Source organism: Daphnia magna, linkage group LG4, assembly GCF_020631705.1.
Source record: "Daphnia magna isolate NIES linkage group LG4, ASM2063170v1.1, whole genome shotgun sequence".
In the NCBI taxonomy this organism is placed as follows: Eukaryota; Metazoa; Arthropoda; class Branchiopoda; order Diplostraca; family Daphniidae; genus Daphnia; species Daphnia magna.
Genome location: NC_059185.1, coordinates 5,112,116 through 5,131,586, shown reverse-complemented (window position 1 = coordinate 5,131,586; position 19,471 = coordinate 5,112,116). Strand labels below are relative to the sequence as shown.

The following is a 19,471-nucleotide window of genomic DNA, read 5'->3' as shown; positions in this document are numbered from 1 at the left end:
AAATGCAATTGTCACGTTGGAAAAGTTAAAGAACAGTTGAAAGAGACACACAAATCATTTTGCAAAATGAAACTCTTTCTGACAAAAATGGTCATAACATCATTAAGCAGTTGAACAATGGAACCCGAAAGAAAACGAGAATAGGCAATGAAGATTGTATTAAGAAAATTCTGGCTAAATCAAATGAAAAACGCCACTCCACCTTTCTTTACATTTTATTTTTATTGTGAGCGTGGAATGAACCAAATAATGTCTAATTAGGGGGAATGCGAGAGGTCGCCTTTTACTTTATCGCGGAGCTGCATAAATTTTGGCGAGGAATTACATTCTTTGACCTATTTATTTGATTTTTTTTTTTTTTTGCTCGAGATTTAGTCGTTGTGATGTCGTTATTCACCTGTCTTAAGAATAACAAGTAACTCTAACGAAACTTCTTATTGTATTTATTTATTTTTTTCCTTGGCGTATAAAATCAAATGCATACAACCAAGAGAAATAATTAGCCCCAAACTGACTAGCTAGGTAGCTTTAATAATCATTTATCTAAAAGACGTTTAGCTTTACCGGGTACATTTAAAAGATATCCAAATCATAATTCATTCGTCAGCTTCGCGAAAAAAATTTTCCTGCCGAAGTTTTTTCTCGATGGCATCCGAATCCATATGATTGAGCACAAATTTTTTGTACGACTGATCAAAATGACTCTCAGCAAAGCTATTCTCGGGGGTTAGAGGGTCCCTCTCCCCAGCGTGAAGTTCATCTCCTGGCCGTCGAAATAACACATACTTCGTGGATTCTATGTTGGCAAACACAGCTCCAGTGTTGAACTCTGACAATTTTGCAACTGGGGACGAACGTCGATCTTCTTCGTCGTCATCTATGCAACTGTTGGTAGGCGTATCAATTCCCGAATTGGAGGCAGATGAGCCATCCGGCGGACTTTCGTCATGCTTCAGAACATACCAGAGTTTAACAACCGTTCAGTAACAGTTAAAAGTGGATTATAATATGTTTTACCAGGTTCGGGACACTTGTTCTTCTATCACCGCGATGGGAAAATATATTATTTGATGACTCCGGTTTTGACAAAATAACTTTTAACATTGGAAGAACCGCTTTCCGGGTAGCCGTTATATTCCCTTGGTTATAATAAACATATTCCGCATTCGATTTGATTGCATGAAGGTCTAAATTGGGTTCGCCCTTTTCTATTTCTCGGCATATCTGTTCAATATTTGAGGAATAAATAGATAAATAACATGCTGAGTGGTAAACTTACAGCTTACTCCATTATTAAAAACGGTCATGTTTACATACCCTGGTCTTTAACCACGCGAGGCGTGAATATATAACAAGATCGCGTTTAACTTCGTCGGTCTCGTGATTTATCGATATTCCCATCAACACTGCCCCTTGATAGCCTGAAACGTTGCAAAAGTCCTGCAATTTTGTGGTAATATCGGGATACTTCGCAAGCAAAGTAGAACAGAGAAATGGAAATCCACAAATGGAAAGTTTGATGCCACCAACTTCTAGGATTTTTCTGTCTTTTTGACATAGCTGTTCAAATTTTAGATTTCCAACATCTTCTTTGGCACACTGGAGCTCTTTGTAAAGGATTTCCTTTGAAATGTTCGGGACATATTGCGACAATTTACGGAAAATTTGTTCATCTTTAGCAGTTGCCCTTTTTGCAGTTGCAGAAAAATTCGCAACATCTACTACAATAGCTCCTACATAGTTTAAAAGAAAATGCATAAAACATTTTAATAGAAAGATTAGAATGCAACTTACCTAACAGCAAAGAGGCAGAAACAGCATCTAGAATTTCGGGTGCACTTTCGAAAATGAGAGAAGCTACAAGCGTACTACATGAACCAACAGGTTCAATCAGCATATCGACCATTTCGGAAAAAGGGTGCTCTTGTTTATGGTGATCAACTATTTGAACAACTGAAGAATCCAAATTGGAATCTGAATTGGACAGCACATTGTGATCCACCTTGTTCGAAAAGAAGGACTCACATGTTACCGACAGAACATATAACTTTAATAAATCAAAATATACCAGAACAAGTTTCAATTTCCCACTTTCTTTCAAGGCATCAAGGCAGATATCATCTCTAAAATTCAACCAAGACATAAGTGTAGTACATTTTATTACAAAATATAAGTTAGGGTATTGAAATGAATTTTTATTAGAACCTACCGGAAAATGAGGTGGTCTGATGAAATATTGAATCTACATGAAATGGAATACACAGCTTAGCATTTCCTATCCCTGACATACTTTTAAAAATAATAAACATAACTGTATATACAAACCTTTTTAGAAAGTAAACAACTTCCGTCTTCAAACAGTAATCTTCTTTAGCTATGTTTAGAACTGGAAGATGAACACTGGAAAATTTTTTCTTATGTTCCAGAAAAAAGGCAAAAACTAAAGCACACACTGCTGAATCTAAATCACAAGATTCATTCCCAAGTATGACACAAACACTATCATACGATTGAATCTGTGGCTGCCACAAAGAAATGAAAAAATAAAATTTAAGCCAAAAGCTAGGTGTAGGTTTAGGTATCTTTAGTGCAACAAATTTGTAAAACATTTAGTTAGTAAAAAGGTGCATACCAAATTGGCTTTAGATTTCTTAAGAAAGTTTTCCATATTTATGTGTCTAATATGCCTTTCACACCCAACAATCTGTGCAGAGAAGGCCTTTTTGTGTCTTGCACGATGCGGCTACGAAATCTAAAGGCACTTTAGGAGTCATAAATCATTGACAACCTTACACCACCTTCCATAGTTTCGGATGTTGATACTTGATAAGCATGGATTGTATGTGAAGAACGTCGGAGTTGCCCCATGTACTTTTGTTATTGTAAACAAGGTGAAGCCTTTCGTCGCCACCAGAGCAGAGTAATAGAATACTGGTGTAGCCACGGTAATGTTAACTCCCTCTCTCGGATTTTTTCCCAAAAGTTGTTGCCAATTTCGCGAATCGATTGTGAGAAAATGAGGCAAGATATCGATTTAAGTGTCCCATAACCGTAACTGCCACCTATGAATTGAGTTTTAAGGGTTGTTAAGAAATCTCTTCATGCTCTTACTTTTTTCACACTAATTATTAAGCCACTTTTTTTTTTTTTTTTCTTTTTTAAGTTAGGTGCCACTGGCCATGGCTGTTTGCCACTGGTTACAGTTTACGGGCCGCCATAGTAGGGGCCCTTACACACCGTGAGCAGTGTAAATGTTGTAGTGTGTAGTTTGTGTGGAAGAGGGCGATGGAAGTACCATCATTTTTCGTTAGGAAGAGGTGTGAACTGTCCGTGTAGTGGTGCGTGCCCGGATGTGGGAGAGCCACTTTTTGTTTACTTTTTGAAGTGCAGACGACGAAAATGAGCGAAAACATAGCGAAAACGTAATACACCACAAGTTCACAACGCAGCCGCTGTGGCGCTTTCGTTATGGGACAGAAAGACGTTTCAGGCCAAAAAGGCAATGGGAGGGCCCGCCATAAGCGTGGCTACACCAGTATCAGTGCTGCCACTTTGGTGGGAAGGTCCCACTTTCTGGGATTTTTTATTTCCAAAAGTGGAAATGTGGGATGGGATGGGATTGGGATTTTTGAAAAAAGGTGGGATTTAGAAGTAGAAGATAATTAGATAAATTATTTTGGGGTTTGGCCAAATGGCCAGTTAGTGATAAAAAGTGTTATTGTCTTATTGGGTAATAGTAATAAAAATATTATTGGCTATTGGGCAACCTTGCCAAATGACTGCGCACTTGCGCAGTGCTTCAGTGTGCAGACGAGAGTTTTTTGTGTTTCAATCCAGTGCCATCGCTGTCTCTCAATCGGAATTGGGCGTATCTCAAGATATGAGAATCAACTCATTTTACATTCATTGTAGGGATTTCTATATTACTGCGATCTCTGATATGAAATCTCGTTTCGATTTTACGGATCCAGTTTATGAGGTTGTTACTATGCTACATCCGGAAAATGCGCGAAATCTGAAACCTCGAACACTGAGTGCATTATTTGAAAGATTTACGGTTTTAAATAAGTTCTGTGATCGTTTAAAAACCGAAAAAGAATGGAATGCTCATGCCCTACTCCCTACGTCTGCTTTCGGGGTTCTAACTGAGTCCGCAGTTTTTCGCTTGCCTGCGGAAGAATATTGGCAAAAAGTTTTTGCAAATGACCCACTTCCCATATAGCACATTTCAGCCGTCGGATGTCCGAATCATGGCCGAACATCCGTTAGATATCTATGTACTCAATGGGTAGTTCCAGGGATGTCCGTCGGCTAGTCACCTTGGAAGTGCAATGGATGTGCGAAAATTATATTGTACGGACCTCCTTCCAACAGCCAAAAAGATTTTCAATTGTTTCATTTAAGGATCGGCCTCGAGCCAATCGGGGCGCTTTTTTGCAAATCGGGTTTCTCATTTCGGGCCAAGGAGGCGTGGCTCAGGGTGGAAAATTCTTCTCCCCGAATTCAATTGGGGTTTGCAATCAATTGGATTGCAATCAATCGATTCATCAATGCAAAAAACATTATCGATTGACCCGATCTATCCGATAACAACCCCGATAATAGCTCGTTCTACCCGCTTGCCCCGATTTTTACTCTGAAACCGAAAGAACGGCATTTTTTTATTGCTTCGGGGCAACGGGTTAACCTCACATTTTTTCCCGCACCGCCCCGGTTGAAAAAATGGCACCTCGTTTCAACCCCGAATGCACTTTATCGGTGCGGGGCGGTTAACTCGATTAGAACTAATTTGGGGCCGATCACTAAGTTTCATTATTAATTGTCAAAATTTCTTGAGAGGGGGAAAACTTAACCGTGTTCAAATTTTTCCCTTGAACGTATTTTTATTTGAAGTCCAGCATTTAAAATGAAAAATTTAAAAAATAAAGTAGTAATGATCTATTTGCCGGATGGTTTATTTTAAAATTTATTACAAAAAATGAATAAAATATATGAAAGTCGTGAGTTTGTTTGCACAAGCTTTCCGTTTAGCTTATGGGAACCAAGCCATTGAAAATTAACTCACAGAAAATAAATATTATTCGGCATCTAATAATATTAAAAGCAAGTATACTTATGATAGGATTATAATTTCAAATAATAAAAAACTACTTTAAACTTAATAAATCATGCTGAAGTTTAAAATTCAAAAATATTTAGCATAAATTGTTTAATTTCAATTTATACACCTCTGGTTTAACCTAAGTTCGACATCATCTTGACTTTTTAAAAATCCTGTATGTGATTTGTTATCGAAAAAGCTCAAGTGTTTTACAACAATTCGATTGTATTGTTCGAAAATGATACATAATATATCTGTAGATTGGCACAGTGGAATAAGATTCGACTGTGATGCGGGAGACCCGAGTTCGAATCCTGGTATAACCTAATGTTTTTTCATGAATAGATATCCAATACATGTCATATTTATAGCCAAATGAAAGCCCGTTCGGATATCCTTAGAATGTCTGACGGCGCTGTTTAGGGCGGTCAAAACCAAAAAAAAATACATCCGTAGGACATCCAAATCGGATAACGGGCTGTCCGGAGGATATCAAAAAGATGTACTCAACATCCGACCCCGACATCTGTCGGACATCCGACGGACTGCCTTGTGTTATGTGGGTTTCGCTAACTTGTGCGTTTGCGTTTCAATGCTTTTTAGTTTAATCGTTAGTAACGTAATAGCAAAAAGAAAATTCAGTGAACTTAACAATACTAAAACGGACAAAAGAACTAGTATAGATGATGATACCGTAGTTAGTCTAATGAGAATAAAGTCTTGGTTAAAAGCTCATGATAAGAGTGCTGATGAAGTCAATATCACCGACGAATTAGTCTAGGCCGTTATTAAAGTAAAATCCAATGCCACCATTCCAGATTCTAAGTCATTTAAGTTTTGTGCAATAAACTTTTTACTAGTTTTATATGATGCGAAATTTCCCTCCCATGTGCCATGTCCTATATATCCCCTATGCCATTTGTTTCACCAAGACAGTTTAACGCTCGATAAATAAAATACAATTTAACCCCGAGTCAGAGACTTATATTTTGAAATAAAATTTTGGGAAAATAGGTGGGATTTCAAAAAAAACAGGCGGGAAACGTGGGATTTTATAAAGAAAAAAGGTGGGATTTCCTTGGGATTTTTAATCGGAAAATGTGGGAAAATTGGGATTTTTTACATGGTTCCAGGGGATTCCGGGTTTTTTGGCGTGGCAGCACTGACCAGTATTCTATTACTCTGACCAGAGTCTAAAACCGGGCGATTTTAGCGCTGGATTTTAATCGGGTTAAATAAAAAACTAAAATTTGAAGGGCACACAAATAAGAGTTGTACTTCAATTAATTTTTATAATTAGCACACATCTCTTTTGGCCATTTGACTATTCCTTATTAAAATTCAATATTCAAGCCGCCCACATTCCTTAATTAGTCAACAAAGCGACAACTTTGGATTATATGCTCCAGCAGACGATGTGCGATAAAAATCGGTTGATACCAGAGACGAAGGGATCCTTCTTCTCTGGTTGATACATGTGAGATAGTTATATAGGCTTCCCGTTAACTCTATAGTTTGTGTAAATACGCCAGTCTCTGCATTATTGATTCCCTGGGTAAACAATTCAGGTTTCTTATGTTACACGATGGTGGACGAGGATGAAATATCGAACAGGAACATCAACCTTGCTAGTGCAGTTTTGAAATATCATGAACCAAGGCTTTTGACAGCGGAAGATTGCCTTCAAGATCTAACGTATATAAATTGATCGCTTGAAAAACAAATAACTTGTTTTTTCTTAGGTTTATGTGTTCTGATACAGGGCCAGACAAGACTTGTTAATGGGGCAGGTGTCAAGACAAACAGATCGTCTAAGTGACGCCATTAAGCATACCCAAGTTTATGAAATGGTTTGGCTTAGATAATGCATCTTAACTCTTGGTGTTTGAAATATTTTTCTAAAATTTTTCTAAATTCATAGATTACTCAAACAAAAATTTATCAGAATAAATTACTTCGTCTTCAAAAGGAAATGATTGACCTCAGTGAAAGGTCCCAGAAGATAAAAGTAAGATGAACCCTCAAGAAAATGTTTCCTGTTGTCAGGAATTTAGTGTAGGTAATGTTTGTTAACATTTGGTATGGTACTAGAGAAGAGCTTTAAAGCTCCAACAGTCTAAACAGCATGAAGCACTTTTGCGCGAGCAAGCTAAAGATCGTGAGCTGGAAAGAGAAAAGCAATTAATTGCCAGACCTGCTAAAAGAAATTAACAAAAATTCATTGTTAACAATGAGGCATATCTATATTTAATTTCAAAAATTTTCATGGTACACTTTTAAAGTCACATACCTGTTGTAATATAATGCGATGACGTAATAAAAATCTAACTCACGATAAACGTTTGAAACTCTTTTCTGGTGCACTTTTTCGTTCAAGTTCTTTTAACCACATATGCAACGACTCCGTTAGCTCACTAGCTAGCACAATCTCTAAGAAACCAGTAGAAATTATTAGTCTATGTTTCAATGTCGGCCGCATCCTAATATCCCATATTTTTAGCTACAGACTTCCAATTAGTTTAGGAAGATTCGCCTCATCGGCAAAAAACTATATATATATTTCAATTTAGTTAAAAAAAAGTTCATCTTAGGTTAGATGTGAAGACGAATTATCCGCGTAACAGCTAGCAAGTGTTCGAACGCAGTCAATCCGCGTTAAACATACTATGTTTATTCGGAAAAGGTTTATTGATATATGATTATTGTAGAAAATTCTACTTTAAATTGGAAACATTCGATGACAGCTAAATTCAGACTTGCCGTGATCGAAATCAATGCGATCAAACTCAAACTCAAAAAATGATCGATCGATCAACTCATTTCTGCGCTCAAAATTTCTATTCCACGCCATCTCATCTACTGATAATTCGTGGAAATATGTTCCCATAATTTAACTCGCAATGTTTAACGTTTTTTCGTTTTACTGTACATGTTCGTTTTATTCACCGTTAGATGGCGGATGAAAAATGAAAAATTGATCGCTGAAATGAGTTTGATCGGCGATCAACTCATGGGCTCTATACATCTGAAAAATAGGGAAAAGAGGGGGTAATTTTATTACCATACCAAAGACTTAGAATAAAATTTTGAAATAATTCACGGGATACAGAAAGGGGATCTAGAAAATTAAGGTGTACAGTTGATGACGTAAAGTTAAATAAAATTCCCGCCAATACGTGTGTGTGAAGCACGTATTCAGTACTAACATTAGAAAAAGTAGAAAAATTTCAGAAAGTATACTCCCGCGCCCCTAGCGGTAAGACCAAGCATCGCCTACTGGATTTCTCTCGGCCTTATGGGGAGCGAGACTTTAGACCCCTTCGACATAAGACCCCAGGGGGGGGGGGGTCGACCGTAGACCCCCACGTTGCGACGCAAGACCCCCAACATTAAAAAAAAATATTTGTATTTGTTAATTAAAGGACAACGCAAAACCCCTAGCCCCCGACGCAAGGTCCCTGTGTCTTTTTTTTATTTAATGTAACCCCGACTTAAGACCTCGTGCCTTAAAATGTCTTCATATATTACCGACTTTAAGTCCCTGTCCCCCGACACAATGTCCCTGTATTTTTCGCCATTAAATATTATCCCGACTCAAGACCCCGTTTTCCAAATTGTGCCAACAATTCCTAACTTTTAACCCCAGACCCAAGTCCCCGTAATTTTTGCAAACGAAATATTTTCCCAACCAAAGATTCATTGCTTAATGTTATAGTAACATCTACTTGAAGCCCCGCTTTAAAACCCCCGAAATTTTAAATTTACCTAAAAAAAAATTTCTTTTTCAAAACCATCTTTTCTGCCACACTTAAACAAAGCGGCATCATTTGTAGGGATTACCGACTCTAGAATAGATCGCACACTTCAGCTTTAAAATATCCTTTAAAAGGATCTTAAAACAATCATTAATACATCCATGCATTTTTAGCAAAAGTGATTGAACAGAGAACGGATTACGGATAGCTGAATTTGTTTTTATTCGAATTTAATTTTATCGGTCAGATGAGGAAAGAAAACAGATCATACTGATGAATAAATAAAAGTAATTCAGGGAAAATAATTGAAAACCTGAGCGACTGGAGTACGGCAATAAAAGCAGGGATAGCTGGAACTTCATCAATATTTTCAGCTGAAAGCCGGCGTCTACGAACAGCTTGACGATGAACTGGAGCTGGCTCTTCAGCAACTATACCAGCCTGGCCCTCTAGATCTGACGAATCTGCTGCGCTGCCCGTAGGGCAATGAAGTCCCTCTCTGTATTTTCATTACATTCTTGAAGATGTTCTAGTGAATGAGGAAAAGAACGCATTAACAATAATTAGAAAACAAATAGCAAACATGTGTAAAAAATTTACGTATGAAAGACCAGAAATTTTGATGATGCGGACCGCAACGTGCGTTGAACCAGCGATTAAAGGATTCAACTTCATTGTTGGTTCGATGATCGTCGCCAGAGACGCAAAATCGTTCAAGGCCTTGGTTTGTGAACCAATATCCTCCCATATATTGGAAAAGCCGTGCTACTCCAGCTATTGATTGCAGATTCTCGGCAAGAAGAGCATTTTCGGTGCGGTGTCTTATATTCTGCAATGAGAAAAATGTCAATTTTTTCCATGGATTAAACCCAGTTATATCACTATGTTTTATCTGGAATCCTTCGTAGGCTCGATTCAAAGGTAGCAATGCTAGGAAAATTAGCTTCTTCACGATACTCCTTATGACCCCACCTGATCTATAGGCCCTTTGAAGTCCTTCTTTGTAGGCTCTACGATAAACAGCCTAAATAAACAATTAATGATAAGAAAACATTTATTTTATGTAGAAAATTCTTAAAAGGGTACCTGCGCATAGTGAAACCAACAGCCACGGCTTCTTGCGTTTGGAAAAGCTTGTTGCATCGTACCCATGATTGTTAATTCGAAGTCGGAAATTAATACTTCTACTTCAAAGTTATCCCCAGGGTTGACCTCTTGAAGAATCTGCAGTATGCGATCGATAGCCATACGATAGAGTTCAGCTGTTTTGTTGGACATCAACACGTAGGAAACAGGAAAAGACTATGAGACCAAATTATAAAATTGCTAGAGTACTGAAATCAAGTTTCAATTATAAATATTATATTACCTTCCCATACGCCAAAACGTGAAGCGTGAAAAGTTCATAAAACAGGTTGGGAATCGTTTTAAAAGTTCCATCTGATCGGATTTCTCTCGTTGTGCGAATTTCAGGCAGTAGGGCCACCCACATAACACAGGACAGCCGATATCCGATTTGGATGTCCTACGGATGTTTTTTTTTTGGTTTTGACCGCCCTCAACAGCGCCGTCAGACATTCTACTATCCGAACGAGCATTTATTTGGCTATAAATATGACATGTATTGGACATCTATTCATGAAAAAACATTAGGCTATACCAGGATTCGAACTCGGGTCTCCCGCATCATAGTCGAATCTTATTCCACTGCCCCAATCTACAATTTCGAACAATACGATCGAATTGTTGTAAAACACTTGAGCTTTTTCGATAATGTCGCCGGATGGCTGGATGAGACAATAAAAATCACGTTTGGTCTCGCTTGCACACTTTGTATTTTACGTTTTACGCACGAAAAACCAATTTCACACACGAATTTAGTTTAAACTTTGCCGGACGTTACTACGACACCACCTTCTTCTCTCTAGGTTTCGCGCCCAACTGCCGGTCTCTTCTTTCCTCTCGATCTTTCTGCGCCAAGACCCCTCGCCATCTAGCGGTCAGAGATACAACCGGCCGTTCCGCCACACTCGGCCTTTCCTGACTTTTCGCTCGTCCTCGAGCGATCCCCAACAAACTCTTAGTATTACAAAAACACACACAGGACCCACACAGGACAACAAATAAACCCACACAGGACAATTAATAAACCCACACAAAAACCCACAAAAACCCAAACAGGGCAACACTTAACTATACAAAAACTCACAGTCATCTTACTACAAAACTTATACATTACAATACTCAACTCATAAATGTACGACAACCCACCCGATACAAAGCTTATTCAAGAAGAACCAATTACATACATTATTCTAGATAATAAACAGTCAAACGGTAATATACTCGAGAAATGATACATGGGGTGAACTAGCCTCCTGGTCATTCAAGACGACATAATCCTTTTGCCACCTTGGTGGATTTCTACTCCGTTTCGGCCGTCCAGAAGGTGACACGGACTCATCCGGTGCCATCTGATTAACATTGGCCTCCTTCTCGGCAATCACTAGACCTTCTTCGGTCAACTGCCCCTCGGAGTCATCCTCCTCTTCTACCTCCTCAGACACACTCGATCCGCCGTCCGTTGCTTTCTCTGATCCACCGGTTTCACCTTCTGATGAACCATCGCCCGATTCTTCGCTCCGACTGCAATATCCTGCAAGGTAGGGCTTCATTTGTGAAACGTGTGCGGGAAATACCACTAGTCGTTTCCTGGTACTTTGACCTGGTATATTCGTTACGCGATAAGTAACACTGGTCAGCCGCTTAACTATCTGTAATGGCCCCACATATTTCGCCACGAATTTGCTACATACTCCTTTTCTTCGTATATTGCGCCGTACAAGCACAAGATCGCCTACGGCGTACCGCGGTGCCTCCCTCCTTTTTCCGTCATTTAACTTCTTCTGCTTTTCTTGTGTCTCCTTAGTTTTGGCTGCAGCATTCATTCGATCTTCCTGTATTCTTCGTAAATATTCTGTAAAGGGCTCCTTTACCTCACTATCGTACGGGTATAGTGTTTCCCAAGGCAACACCGCCTGTCTTCCAAAGACCAGCTCGTAGGGCGGTAGACCGGTGGTTTCGTGCCTGGCCGTGTTGTACGAAAAGGCTGTCTGTTGTAGATATTCATCCCAACGCGACTCAGTCTCCGACACCAAACTCTTTAACCCCTCTACGATGGATTGGTTGGTCCGCTCGCACAGCCCATTTGTTTGAGGATGGTAAGCTGCGGTCATCCCATGAACGATCCCCAATAGGTTCAACACTCGCTCTAATTCTTCGGCCGTAAATCCCGTTCCTCGGTCACTTATTATCTTATGGGGTGTCCCATACACCCACAGAATTCTGTTCAACAAGAAATCCTTGACGAGTCCGGCGGACGTATTGGGCACTGGCTGTACCACAACCCAGCGTGTCGCGTAATCTACACATACCAGGATGTGTCGATTCCCATTCCCCGTGACGGTTAACGGACCGATATGGTCAATACCCCAGCGCTCAAATGGCACACTGCTCGGTTCGATCGGATGAAGGAGTCCGACGGCACGTCCTATTTCTCTTTTGAATAGTTGACAGTGCGGGCACTTTTGTACATATGCTCGCACATGCTTACTCCACTTCGCCCACCAACAGCGACTTCCGATCCGAGCTAATGTCTTCGCTATTCCATGATGTCCTCCAGTAGATTCGGCATGACCATTCTCTAGGAATCGCCGACGACTACACCGAGGGACAACCAAGAGCAACTTCCTTTTCCCCCGAGCTACTCTTCTATACAAAACACCATCCTTTATCACATAGGGCCCAGTAGTTTCCTCTTCTTTATTTCCGTCTTCCGTTGACATCAAACGAGTTAGGATCGGTCGCAACTCTTCGTCCGCCCATTGACGTATGCGGATGTCTTCTTCTCCGGGAACCTTGTTAGTAACAGCGCACGCGAAGAGTCCTCCATCATCCTCTTGCTCTTCAGGGTCTCCTACGGGATTCCTTGATAGTGCATCCGCAACCTGGTTGCAAGCTCCACGACGGTGTTTAAAGACCGCCCCGTACTCAGCAATAACTGCTACCCATCGGCTGAACTTATTCCCCACTTGAGTCTTTTTCTGCATCCACGCTACCGCCGAATTGTCTGTTACAACCGTGAGTTCCCCGGGTCTTCCGTCAACGTAGTGGCGAAGCTTTTGTAGCGCCCACACGACCGCCAGACACTCAAGTTCATTGCTATCAGAGTTTTGTTCAGCGGGATTGAGTCTTCGACTGATGAATGCCACTGTTTCTTCTTTTCCATCCTTGTTTTGAAGAAGAACGGCGCCTATACCCTCCCTGCTGGCATCGGTACGGAGCTCACACGCCCAATCATCACGAAACGCGACTAGGATAGGAGTCGACGACAACATTTCTTTCAATTGTCGGAACGACGCTTCGGCAACATCCGTCCAACTATCCTGACTCCACACATGAGACTTTTTAAGGAGCGCATGAAGAGGTTGAGCAATTGAGGCAAAATTCTTAATGAAGCGACGATAATAACTCGCCAAACCTAGAAAACCGCGCAGTTGGCTGATTTTCAGCGGACGCGGAAACTCCTTTATGGCTCGTTGCTTCTCCGGATCGGGATGGAGCCCTGCCTGATTGACAACATGACCCAAAATCACCATCTCCTCCACTGCAAATCTGCATTTGGTGGTTTTTAAGGATAAATTGGATCCCCGAATTGCCTGCAATACGGAGCGTAAGCGCTCTTGGTGCTCTTGGAAATTACTTCCAAACACCACGACATCATCCAAGTAGACTAGGCACTGATCCCATTTTAATTTTGCGAGGACTCGATCCATTAGCCTCTGAAAAGTTGCCGGCGCGTTGCAAAGTCCGAACGGCATTCGATTAAACTCGTAAAGGCCATCGGCGGTAACGAACGCCGTCTTTTCCTTGTGAGCTGGTTCCATCCTTACTTGCCAATACCCACTGGCCAAGTCGAGTTGTGAGAAGTATTTCGATCCTCCTAGTCTACCCAGAATGTCATCAATGCGTGGAAGCGGATATACATCCTTTTTGTTCACTTCATTTAGCCTACGGTAGTCGACACAAAACCGAACTTCTCCCGTCTTCTTCCGGACTAACACTACTGGAGACGACCACGGAGAAAACGACGGCTCAATAATGCCTTTTTCCAGCATTTCACCGACTAACTCCCGAACGACAACCCGCTCACGGACAGACATGCGATGAGGTGGAAGATGTATGGGAAGGGCTTCACCAACGTCGATGGTATGTTGGACTACATTGGTACTCCCGAGTTCGTTTCCCATAGGATGGAAACACTCTCGGAATTCCAGTAGTAAATTTTTCACCTGCTTCTTCTTTTCTTCATCCAGGTCACCATTAATACTCCAGTCGGGTAGAGGCAGTGATTCCTCCATCACCGAACCGACATAAGGAAAGTCGTCATCTACTTTTGGTCCCAATTCTTTCTCGGTTACGAGAGAATTCCCGCACGCAATCTTGCGGCCTGTTCGCAACTTCAGAGTCCTTTGACCAACGTTTACAATGGGCAATTGAAACGCTCCATTCGTGACTTCGGTTATACACGAAGGTACGACCCATTCTTGCCCTGGTTCAGCACTGAATGCAGAGTTGGTTGAGATCAAGCCATTTTCTTCTGTTAATGTTACCACACTTACATAGGCCATAGTCCCAGCTGGAATATCCCGGTCATCTGAAACCAACAAAGGTCCGACTTCACGAGAAGATATTGAATCAATCTGTGGCCACGCATTGAACAGCGTAGGCTTGTCGTCTGATTCATCTGGGGTTTCCCCACACTCAGAACTGGCAATGTCGCTTGAACTTGTCAACACTCGACTCGGTTTTCTCTTTGTGTTCCTTCGTCTTTTCCGGAAAACTGATGTTTTTTCTAGGAACCGCTCTTCTTCCGTTTCAAATTCGGTCCGCTCGGACTCTACCTCTGAGGGCTTCGGAACGTTATCCTTATTAATTTCCTCTCTTAAACGTTTTAGTTCAGTCCTCATTTCACGTCTCAACTCTTCGATTGATCCTTCAAGATCCTGCTGCCCGATTTGGACGGTAGTATTCACTTCTGCTGGTTTTAAATCGTTTCTTGATGGTGGACGCGCTGTCAAATGACCGTTTTCTGCCTGAACAGACACTCCTGACTCGATGAGCCAGTCCGCTCCCAGGATTAACGGACTTACGGAGTCCCGGAGGACATACACGGTTTTCAATTCTACCTCTACTTCGTTAAAACGGACATTAAACTCCACGGTTCCATAACACCGCGTTACGCTTTGGTCAGCCATCCTTAGGAATTTATCATCCAGTGGCATTATTTCAAAACCCAAAGTTTCCACATCCTGTAAGCGAATTATGCTAACGCAGGCCCCGCTATCGACTAAAGCTTCTATCTCTCCTCCTCCATTTTCATTAGTTATTTGTACAGTCACGTTCGGTAGCCGCTTCCTAAAGTTGATACCTTTTCTTCCGCATGGCCCGACGGATCCTACTGCCGGTCCGACTCCGTCGGACCGGCCGATCCGTTTCCCGACTGAGGCGTTAAATTACACTCGCGAGAAAGGTGACCGGGTTGGCCACACCTGTAACAATTCTGTTTGGTAGGCATCGGACAGTCTCTTGCAATGTGACCCGTTTGGCCACAATTGAAACAACCTCTGGTTGGGCTATACACGCCATCGCGTACTGTTCCAGCAGGAGTTCGGCCCCCACTATTCCACGGTGTTGGCGGACGACCGATGATTGAAGGAGCTCCCAAAGGGGAAGATGTCATAAATCGAGTAGGGTATCTAGGTCTCCAGCTCGGTGGTGCAGCATAACCATAAACTCCCTGCAATTGAGACAATACCTTCGCCGTTATTTCCTTTTCCATGGCACTGGCCGCTGAAGCACCACCAGCAAAGTCCGTCGCCGGTCCCCCGAGTTGTTCCAACCGCTGAACCGTATCAATGAATTCAGCTATGGTATTTGGGGGATTACTCATTAAGGCTGAACGTTGCTCCACCAACTGAATTCCCCGCATTAGGTAAAACACAATTTCGGGTTCTGTTAGAGGGTGAGGGCACAGCCGACAGAGTTTGGCTTTTTCTAACGCATACTGGGCACCAGATTCTCCTGGTAATTGTCGTCTTCCCTCGACTTTAACTCCCCATTCCACTAAAGTTAAGCGTGGGCGGAAGGTTATCCGACATCCATCTAGCCAGTCATCCCAATTTCCCAAACCGTGACCCGTTAAGTCTTGCCAATTCTTTGCAATCCCTCCTAGTTTGGAGATGGCCACTCTTCGCTTCACATCGTCGTTCCATCCTTCGACCAATGCAACCCGGTCGATGTCGGCGACCCAATCATTCAAGTCTTCCGCCGGAGTACCGGAAAACATGGGGATATCGTTCGCTGCTCGCCGATAATCCGGTTGTCCTCGAATAGCTCCATTCTGTGCTGTCATCTGGACTGTAAGAGCCAACAGCGCGTCAATTAGATCCTGTTGATTGGCCATAGTGAATTGATTTTGACAATTATTATTCAGGTTGCACCCACAGTGTAACGAGCACGGGTAATTTCTTTTTGCGCAAACGCAGTTTTTACAATCTCCAATTTTACACCGCCAGGGCTTTAGAGACATAGACGAGTGATATTGACTCAATTGTATTTATTTTCTTCACAAGAAGTACAACAACAGCCGTCAATACGGTCGAGAACGGTGCGACTTATTAAGTCCGGCAGATTTGCGAGCCACTCCTCTACCTCCACGATCTACGCATCGTCGAATGAAGCGCCCAGCTGAGTCTCGTGGTTGCGGACACACTAAATTCTGACGCTCAGATCTTTCTCCGTTCCTCCGCTCTCTATTTCTTCTCCGTGTCTCGTCGAACCTATTCTCTCGATGGCGTTGCTCTGCCTCGGCGTTCTGGATATACCGCTCGTATAAGAAAGTCGATGGGTCTGGTCGAACAAGTGGTGGTGGTGGTTGAATGTCCAATTCAGTAAATTCCGGACCCCCCAGATCAAGTTCCACCTCTTCTTCTGCTGTTACTTGGGCCGCCTCTGCTGGAGCACCTACGGTAGTAGTCTGAGTGGCTTTCCAGGCCTCAATTTCCTCCGCAGATTTCCATTCTTTAGTTCCCCACGGTTGGACAGTTTGGTGGTAGCGAGTCCGCACGCGTTTGGGATCCAAAGAGACGTTGGCATTCAAATCGGGCGCCGGTACGGAAGGTTTTTCAATAACGCGAACTATGCGGGACTGCCACTCATCCGGATTAGTTACCACTGCCGATGGAAGACTAATATTGGAACTAGTAGATGATACAGACGGCTCTTCCGATATACGCACTACACGAGACTGCCATCCATCCGGAACAGATCCATCCACCTGTTGCTCCTTCGCCTCTCTCGCGATTTTTCTCTTTAACGCTCTCTTCTCCCGGTTGTATTTGTTCTTCCGATCCTTATTTCACTGGCTTCTCTTCTTTTTTTTCTTTGGTACCGGGGGGTTGCCACATGTGGGGCAGGCAGGCAAGGTTCCTCCGCTTGCTCTGCGGTTAACAACCAAACAATAGCCGCAATTAGTTATAACTAACAGAAATGTCAGCAATAGCGACGCTTTACGTCAGCCACTGCAACATCAGTGCTAATCAACAAATTACCCTCCCGTCAGCCACTACCGCACAACCACCGTTGTCTAACAAATTACCCTTTTACTCAATCAGACGCAATGTCAGCGGTAGTGACGCGTAACGTCAACCACTGCAACATCGGCCACCGTTCCCTAACGAAAATACCTTTTCACGCAGTCAGCGGGAATGTCAGCGGTAGCGACGCGTAACGTCAGCTACGATAACATCAACCGCTGTTAACTAACAACAACAAAAAAAATATCCTAACACGCAATCAGTAGGGATGTCAGCGGTAGCGACGCGTAACGTCAGCTACTACAACACCAGACACTGTTCCCTAACAAAAATACTCGTCCAATCAATCAGCAGGGATGTCAGTGGTAGCGACGCGGAACGTCAGCCACTACAACACCAGCCGCCGTTGTACAACACACACGACAAAAAAAAAATGAATAAATAAAACACAAAATACGCACACACACGCAAAAAAAATAAGAAAAGAAACACGCCAAGACAACACACACATACACACAAGGGCTTCGACAATATATTTGGAATGGCAAAATAAAAAAAATAATAATAAAATTAATTAATGAGAAAGAACTAATCACCGATCCGCCATATTGGATGGACGCCAAGTCGTCGAACCTCTCCGCGCGTCTCAGAGGGTGGGGGAATCAGCCACAAACACCAGCAAATCGGGATGAAATTCTCTCTTGAAGACGCCGTTAACACTTTCAGTAACAAGTTTCGTTCACGTAAAATGTTGATGAATACTGAAAAGGTGCACGGTAAGTCAGATGTTTGTAATAATGCCGGATAAAAACTCTCAGCAACGCGACCACCACGTCGTCACAGCCCGGGAAGTGAGCACTCGAATCCCTCTTCTGACACCAAATGTCGCCGGATGGCTGGACGAGACAATAAAAATCACGTTTGGTCTCGCTTGCACACTTTGTATTTTACGTTTTACGCACGAAAAACCAATTTCACACACGAATTTAGTTTAAACTTTGCCGGACGCTACTACGACACCACCTTCTTCTCTCTAGGTTTCGCGCCCAACTGCCGGTCTCTTCTTTCCTCTCGATCTTTCTGCGCCAAGACCCCTCGCCATCTAGCGGTCAGAGATACAACCGGCCGTTCCGCCACAATAACAAATCACATACAGGATTTTTAAGTAGTCAAGATGATGTCGAACTTAGGTTAAACCAGAGGTGTATAAATTGAAATTAAACAATTTATGCTAAATATTTTTTGAATTTTAAACTTCAGCATGATTTATTAAGTTTAAAGTAGTTTTTTATTATTTGAAATTATAATCCTATCATAAGTATACTTGCTTTTAATATTATTAGATGCCGAATTATATTTATTTTCTGTGAGTTAATTTTCAATGGCTTGGTTCCCGTAAGCTAAACGGAAAGCTTGTGCAAACAAACTCACGACTTTCATATATTTTATTCGTTTTTTGTAATAAATTTTAAAATAAACCATCCGGCAAATAGATCATTACTACTTTATTTTTTAAATTTTTCATTTTACATGCTGGACTTCAAATAAAAATACGTTCAAGAGAAAAATTTGAACACGGTTAAGTTTTCCCCCTCTCAAGAAATTTTGACAATTAATAATGAAACTTAGTGATCGGCCCCAATTAGTTCTAATCGAGTTAACCGCCCCGCACCGATAAAGTGCATTCGGGGTTGAAATGAGGTGCCACTTTTTCAACCGGGGCGGTGCGGGGAAAAATTTGAGGTTAACCCGTTGCCCCGAAGCAATAAAAAAAAAATGCCGTTCTTTCGGTTTCAGAGTAAAAATCGGGGCAAGCGGGTAGAACGAGCTATTATCGAGGTTGTTATCGGATAGATCGGGTCAATCGATAATGTTTTTTGCATTGATGAATCGATTGATTACAATCCAATTGATTGCAAACCCCAATTGAATTCGGGGAGAAGAATTTTCCACCCTGA

The 19,471-nt window shown here is 41.9% G+C and overlaps 3 protein-coding genes across 4 annotated transcripts; 1 reads left to right on the top strand and 2 right to left on the bottom strand.

The window, feature by feature from the left end:
• Positions 1-420: 420 nt before the first annotated feature.
• On the bottom strand, positions 421-2,920 carry LOC116920990 (exopolyphosphatase PRUNE1). Of its 2 annotated transcripts, none has more exons than XM_032927180.2 (8): positions 2,633-2,920; positions 2,326-2,516; positions 2,210-2,242; positions 2,069-2,123; positions 1,795-2,002; positions 1,318-1,733; positions 1,018-1,224; positions 421-950 (listed from the first exon to the last, which is right to left on the bottom strand). In XM_032927180.2, exons 1-8 carry the CDS (start codon positions 2,666-2,668, stop codon positions 597-599), a joined length of 1,500 nt encoding a protein of 499 aa, XP_032783071.2. In that variant the 5' UTR covers positions 2,669-2,920; the 3' UTR covers positions 421-596. The 2 variants fall into 2 exon arrangements, with proteins under 2 accessions (XP_032783071.2, XP_045028970.1); XM_045173035.1 differs by having other exon boundaries at positions 2,326-2,522; positions 2,633-2,919.
• Positions 2,921-6,501: 3,581 nt separating this feature from the next.
• LOC116920994 (biogenesis of lysosome-related organelles complex 1 subunit 6) lies at positions 6,502-7,440 on the top strand. The gene is made up of 4 exons (XM_032927183.2): positions 6,502-6,796; positions 6,864-6,951; positions 7,023-7,109; positions 7,193-7,440. The coding sequence occupies exons 1-4, from the start codon at positions 6,687-6,689 to the stop codon at positions 7,310-7,312; spliced, it is 405 nt and encodes a 134-aa protein (XP_032783074.2). The 5' UTR covers positions 6,502-6,686; the 3' UTR covers positions 7,313-7,440.
• A 1,640-nt stretch (positions 7,441-9,080) lies between these two features.
• LOC116916085 lies at positions 9,081-10,421 on the bottom strand. The gene is made up of 4 exons (XM_045173029.1): positions 10,226-10,421; positions 9,943-10,158; positions 9,457-9,880; positions 9,081-9,385 (listed from the first exon to the last, which is right to left on the bottom strand). The coding sequence occupies exons 1-4, from the start codon at positions 10,346-10,348 to the stop codon at positions 9,306-9,308; spliced, it is 843 nt and encodes a 280-aa protein (XP_045028964.1). The 5' UTR covers positions 10,349-10,421; the 3' UTR covers positions 9,081-9,305.
• Between the last annotated feature and the right edge of the window lie 9,050 nt (positions 10,422-19,471).